We start from the raw sequence: 7,109 nt of genomic DNA on the forward strand, positions 1-7,109 counted from the left end.
TTTTTGAAGACACTGGAATTGGAAAAAATAAAAGAAGCTTTGGAAAAGGAAAATCTAAAACCAGTAAAAACCAGAGGTGGAGTTTAGTTAAAGAAGGCATGCTGAATGATGGTGTTGTGCACATGGACGTTGGGCATTAAGTGTCTGGTATCTGATTTTCTGCATAACTTGTAGTTGTTCCCTAAATTTAATAAGAGCGATTCAGAGAGTTTTTTTTCAGTGTTTGAATGTTTGGCTGTGGCTCTGTTGCACTGGAGTTTTTACCAGCAATACACAAGGAGGTTATTCTTCTTTGAGCAACACAGACTGTTTTAATCTGCTGTTCTGAAGTAGTACTAGATGAAAGTAGCCATGTGACAGATTTTCAGGTGAGACAGAATTGGCTGTAGCAGAGGAATGCTCAGATTTTGCTCAGTTCAGGTAAAAATTTGTACATTTTGTCAAAAGTGAAGAAAAATGGTTCTGGCTCAGAAGGCTAAAGGAAAGAATAAAAAGTTCAGCATACCACTGACCCCATCACAAGACACACACACACACACACATACACTTACACTTCTTTGCCTTTTTAACTTGAGTCACATGTGGTCTTCAAGCTGCACCTTAGCTCTCTGCACACATGTGGTTTGATTTAGTGCTGTGGAAAGATTAAATGGGAAAGTTGGAAATGTGAAAAAGAGCCATGTCCTTCCTATTATGAAATTTAACTCAATTTGTCAGAAACCAAAGGTACCCTTTAAGAATAACTACCTCTGGAGCCAAACAACTCTCATGGATCTGGATTATGACTTGGTTTAAGAGGTGATCAGAAAGTGTTGAAAGCATTAAGTGTAGACTATTCTACAAATGCCATCACAGTGACGTTATAAAACATCTAATCTTAAAATTGAAAATGTATGTCTGTTTATATTTGGTAGCGCAAGTCACATGTCACATTCTTTGTAATCTTGCCTCTGTACACCACAAAAGTGGATTTTAAATGAAACAATCAAGATGTATGTGAAGTGAAGATTTTGATCTATAATTCAAGGAGTTAAATTTTTATGCATAGTAATACATTTTAGCAATATATAATTCACCAAACAAGTGAAACAAACTACAAAAAACATAAGCATATATCCATCCATCCATTCGCTTCCGCTTATCCTTTTCAGGGTCGCGGGGGGCGCTGGAGCCTATCTCAGCTGTCAGCTGAGGCGGGGCACATTTTTTTATTCAAAAATAATAATTCAAGAACTTTAGCTAAGGAAAAAATATTAATTTTACTTGGCAAACCTTTTGACAGCTCTAGCAATAAGAGCTGTCAAAAATATAAATTAGTCACACTGTCTGACAATTGACCTGCTCATCTCCAGCTACATGCAGGACTTGCAATTGGCAAGTGTTATTTCTCTTTAAGCTTGTAAAACAAAAAATAAAGATAGAAAAATCTGAAACCTAACTTACCATAAAAGTAAACTGTAATGACATGTTGTACAATAAAGGGCTATTCTATACATGTCTAAATATGTCTGTTCTAAAAATGTTAAAGATGAAAAATATTTTTAGTAGAATAAACCTTGACTAACATAACATTAATCAACACCAAAAATTTTATGTGAGGTAAATAAGTATTTTTGAAAACATCTTAACATAGATGACATAATGTACTTTAACAGTTCTTTATTGGCAGGTGTTTAGTTCTAACAACAGCAATGGCTAATAATGGCCACATATTAAAAAAAAAATCAATCACTGCTTAAGAAAGAAAAATGTTTATTGGTTAAAGAAGTATTTAAAAACGTTTTATTTTACCGTCATATACTCACACTTTACAGCAGTGGACCCCACACATGAGCATTGTCTGAATACTTGCAAGCAGTAATTATTGCTTCTCTTCTGTCATTGAACAACATTACTGTACCTCACCGAGATATTTGGTGATTAAAAGTCTGATGTTATTGATTATAATAATGTCTGTGTTATAAAATAAATTAGTAACATGTTCATCATGTCATCAGAAAACCACATACTATGTGTATCATAATGCTTCTCAGTCTCCCATGTCTCAGTGCAACTCCTATTGTAGCCAAAATATCAGTTACATATGCAAATACTCCAAAACAATGACCAACTGGCAATTGAAGCAAAATCGCAGTAAAAGACATTCAAATTGAGATTTATCTTAGTGTTTGGTAGTTGTGGAGCTACACTGGCATATCTTTATTGGAAATGACTAAATATTAGTCCGCATCTATAAGCAGTCTTCTACAAACTCACATTTTGATTGCGACACAGTTAGCTTGATTTACATTCCTAAATATCTACTTCTCAAGCAGCAAATTAAATTGAGCTACACTAAGTTTGAAAAACAAAAAAAAATCGAATATGTAAAATGCAGAAAATCATTCGAGTGTCTTTGTTTCTCACAATAGGTTAAAAAAAAGGAACACATTTCAGCAAATGACTGACAGTAATAAAGCCTTTCTTAATAGAACAAACATATTTTGCTGAGTGACAGCAGCTTGCTACCATCATCCCTGCCACCCCTGTGCACACTTCAAAACATGATAAAAGCACTAAAACCTTACACTACACAAATTCAAAGTTTATCAGATAATAAACAATATTATCTGACATATTACCTGATAATAAACGGCAATAAACAGTTTGTGGGGGACTTGTTTGCTTTACTGAGTAGTAGTCAATTTTCTGTCTTAGTGGTAGTTCTCCTAAAGATCCTGGCAATAAATATTAATTTACAAAACATATAAACCCTTTACTGTTAGTCACTGTCAAAGAATTAACCAAGTTATTTATACAACAGCATTGAGCAATAACTTTGTGTTGTGACTAGGGCAACTGACAAATTAGAAGAAATCAACACATCTTTGGGTGAATGAAAATGAGAATGAAAGTAAAGAAACTGAACCAAACTGCACTGATTGGTTGTGGTACCACACTTCATAACTGCACTACAAAACTCAATTTTAAACAGTGTGTTCTTGTTATCCCAAATTCTCTATTGCATGACATTTATATCACTTGACAACATTAGGAAATTTAGATGCACAGGTATGAAGATTTGTGGCTCGCTGTCGTTTATCAGACAAATACAGTGTTCACTGATCTCGACTAAACATAAATGAAACTGAGTGTGTAGTAGCCACTTTACAAAACATTAATGCTGCAAAGCTACTAATGCTTCATACTATCGTATTTCATGAAAAAGGACATCATCAACTGGAAAAACATGAGGAACATTGAAAGAAACAAAAACAGTAAATCTTTTATGTAATATCAGTAAATTGAAACCAAAGCTGTCAACTTATGGGGCTGTGTTCTTGAACAGATTATTAATGTTGGTTGTGTTATACTCTTTCAAATCCCAATTCGTGTGGCTACAATATTCTCTTGAGGCTGGGTTAAAAGCACTAAAAAGTAAAACTCAGTCAGAAAATACTTGTACCTTTGATATTATTACATAATGGTTTTAATGTTTCTTGAACTGACTAAAAGTCTCTATATTGAAGACGGTGATTGAGATTAGTCACACCTCTCAAATAAACCTATGTGATAAAGTGTTTCCTGATGTTTCTGGCTTCAACCAGAAATTCTGTCAGCCAGAGAGAGGTGGAAAGAGACGAAACCGTGTTTTAAACATCCAGGTCATCTGGCCTGGCTCGGCTGCTCATTCTGCTGCTGGCCCTGCTACAAGGCCTGGCATCCATCAACCCTATCGGCTGCAGCTCGTGTCCTGCTGAGGAAGACAGTTTCTTATGCTCGTGGGTATCATCTGGGAAATCAAAGGCTTGTGCGTGGGAGTTTGAAATAGTGCTTCCTCCACCAGTCTGTCCAAGACGGTTCTGTTCTGTAGAGTAGTTAGCCCAGTTCTGCTCGTTGGCCTGCTTATTATAATTACGGCACGAGCCAGTTCCCCGCTCCCCTGTGGCAAGCTTGTAGCCAGGGGGGGACATTGGTGAGAGTGGGGCAGTTGGGGATGAGCAGCCATTATAGTAGGCATACTTCGTAGTAGAGAGTTCTTTAGGGGTAGGGCTTAAGGTGCCTCCGCTGGGGTAGAGTGTGGGTTGTTGTTTGCCTTTTACACGATCTTTGATCCTCTTAAAGAACACATAGAAAAGTTCAATGACATTGAGCAGCAATGACACCAGTGAGACCACCAACATGAAAATAATGAATACGGTCTTCTCTGTGGGACGAGACAAGAAACAGTCCACTCGGTGTGGACATGGGTTCCTCTCACAGGTGTAGACTGCACTCAGACTGAACCCATATATGTACCACTGAATAACCAGGAAGCCCACTTCAAACATAGACTTGAAAAAAATGCTCACTATATAGGTTCTAAGGAGGGCTCCTTTCATCTTGACTTTGCCATGTTCCTCAATACCATACTTTAGCTTTTTCATCTCAATTTTCTTTAAAGGTATGTCGACGTCACCTCCGTCATTTTGCACAGCTTTGAGATCCTCTTCTTTCCTGTTGAGTTTCTGCTCTTTCCTGTTCAGATAGAAGACATGAGCCAGGTAGAGAAGTGTAGGTGTTGACACAAAAATAATCTGGAGAACCCAGAAGCGAACGTGGGAAATGGGGAAGGATTTATCGTAACAGACATTTTCACACCCAGGCTGCTGGGTGTTACACTTGAAGGCTGACTGCTCATCTCCCCAGGCCGATTCGACTGCAGTACCGAGCACCAGGATCCTGAATATGAAGAGCACCGACAGCCAGACCTTCCCACCAGCAGTAGAGTAAGCCTGAACTTTGTCCAGCAGACGACCCAGAGCACTCCAGTCACCCATGTTCAGGGAGTATTAGCTAGTGGGAAAAAAGAACAATGTTGAAGTGGTTGCAGTGTACAAACTGTGCTACACAAACAGTTATCAAAGTTAGGAGCAGGAACCCTGTTTTTAGGAAAGATCCCTAAGATTCTTGCCATTAGCTTTATTTTGGGTTATTTTTTCCACAACTATCCAAAAAACTAAATTGCGCTGAATAATACAAAGTCTGATGTCTCATCAGTACTCAAAATAATTTGGTATATTCAGTTTAATGTCGCCTTTGAAAGAGGTCATACTATTTTAAGACGTCACGGAATCGTTTTCAGCAGGCACACCAAAAAGTAGACTGTACTGTTAATTATACTATCAAATGATAAATCACATGCTTGTAACACATAATACACACACATTAAGACATGTTACTTCAGAGAGCAATGGCAGCGTTGGATATATGTTTGTAAGGCAACTTTTGCGGGGAAGTGTGAAACAACAGCCTAATCCCCATGGTGCCTGTAGTAAGTAAGTAACTGCATGTGATCTCACTTATACATGTAAATGGTAAATGCACTGGTGCTTTCTATCTAATATTACACACATTCACACTCCAGTTGACATGTCTCACGCAGACTAGTGCAGCCAGGAGTTGAACCACCAGTCTTCAAATTAGTAGATGACCTGTTCTATCTCCTTAGCTGACAAGTTATACACAATGCAATGTATTTCTGTGAACATTAATTGGAAATGTGAAAATTAACTTTAGTTTGGGAGTGTTTGGCCTTTATATTTAAATATAAGAAGTGCAAAATTTGAGCTACTAAGAGTTTAAGGTAAATTAAGCTTTCATTGGTATTAGATAGGGAACACATCCCGCCACTTTCCACATGAATGAGTTTGTTTGAGTGAAATGATCAAGACAAAGCAGAACAATGGACTCCAACACAATGACCTACTCAGCAAACCACTCAAAAGTACTAAGAGTACTATGGTTTTCATTGAAAAGAAACAATGTTCAAGGGAAAAGAGAGTGAGCCCTAACTCTGAGTTTCCTGACTTCAGTGGCTTTTAAGCAAAGCAATAAATGCTACAAGAGAGGCAGAGAATTTGAAATATAAAAAGAACTTTCATTAAATTAAAATCGAAAAGAGGTCATTGGCCCACTACATAAATTAAAAATCGAGATAGTAAAAACACACAAATAAATAAATAAATCTGGCTTTTATCAGCCATTGCTCCTTGTAGATGTAAACCAGGTTGTAGGTTTGATTTCTACAAAAACGAAAAGAGCTGACAAAGCATTCACCTTGGAGAAAGGGATACTCAAAGTTTCTAAGACAAGGCGCATGTGGTCTAGAGCGCACCGGAGTTTATCCGAATATTTCTAAGAGCAACAGGCGGACAGCGTTTTCCTTCGGACGCGTTTTTTTTTTAAGCCAAACTTTCTTTTACTTACCTGGAAAGTTACAGAGACAAAAAAGGTGGCCCGTTCCCCGCCACTTGGCAAAGTTAAAATCCAAGTTTGGCATCAGTAGGAAAACTGAGTCGAACTTGTCAAACTTCCCTTATAACGGTGCCGTCAGAGAAGTTACAGTCACCTGATCTCTACGTCAAGACCGAAGCCCCTGCTGCTGGGAGGGCAAAGAAAAAAAGACTCCTACAGAAACAGCCAATGTGTGGTGTTTCGGGCTTTATTGCTTCATAAGCACATGAGAACACGTACCATCACGTGGAACTAATGTTAAAACGCAGGGTTACAAATACAAAATACCTCGACCCAACAGATATACCTCCTGTGTGCAAACTACTTTGACATGTATTTGCGTCAGTACATCAGTAGGAGAATGTAACTATGTAGCTACAATTCTTCTTCACATTTCTCTGGCAGCTGGGAATACTTGCTACTGTGCAGATGATAGTTAAAAAAAGGTAAAGGGGTCCATGTGAAAAAGACAATAGGTAACGTACACACCTGCCTATCAGTTCAAAAAAAACACAAACACTTTAAAACAGGACCTTCTACTACTTATATACTTATATATACTTGGGCGGTTTCTGTTTCACTGTGTATAATATAGTGCTCATATTGCCAATAAAGCCCGTTTCTTTAGGCCTTACACAGGGTCCTGGTTATGCTTCACCGAGCACTCAAACTGAAATTCCTCATTTAATTTTTAGTAACTTTCCATTAAACCATTCTGGGCTCCCATAACACACTTGATTGGTACACAGCACCATCTAGTGATGAAAATAAAATAATGCAGGTGTTGTATTCAATAGAATAGAACAGGTAACCCTTTATTGTCATTGTACATGTGCAACGAAATTTCGGGTGCT

At 37.8% G+C, this 7,109-nt stretch overlaps 1 protein-coding gene across 1 annotated transcript; it reads right to left on the reverse strand.

Moving 5' to 3' along the window:
* Positions 1 to 1,642: 1,642 nt before the first annotated feature.
* gja1b (gap junction protein alpha 1b) lies at positions 1,643 to 6,357 on the reverse strand. The gene is made up of 2 exons (XM_005747791.1): positions 6,229 to 6,357; positions 1,643 to 4,815 (listed from the first exon to the last, which is right to left on the reverse strand). Exon 2 carries the CDS (start codon positions 4,797 to 4,799, stop codon positions 3,633 to 3,635), a length of 1,167 nt encoding a protein of 388 aa, XP_005747848.1. The 5' UTR covers positions 4,800 to 4,815; positions 6,229 to 6,357; the 3' UTR covers positions 1,643 to 3,632.
* Between the last annotated feature and the right edge of the window lie 752 nt (positions 6,358 to 7,109).

The sequence above is a fragment of the Pundamilia nyererei genome, unplaced genomic scaffold (genome assembly GCF_000239375.1).
Source record: "Pundamilia nyererei isolate P.nyererei 1_Seehausen unplaced genomic scaffold, PunNye1.0 scaffold00204, whole genome shotgun sequence".
Taxonomy (NCBI): domain Eukaryota; kingdom Metazoa; phylum Chordata; class Actinopteri; order Cichliformes; family Cichlidae; genus Pundamilia; species Pundamilia nyererei.

Bases quoted from the DNA above. Each gene is read 5' to 3' on its own strand.
- gja1b (XM_005747791.1), bottom strand. From the start codon at position 4,799: ATGGGTGACTGGAGTGCTCTGGGTCGTCTGCTGGACAAAGTTCAGGCT.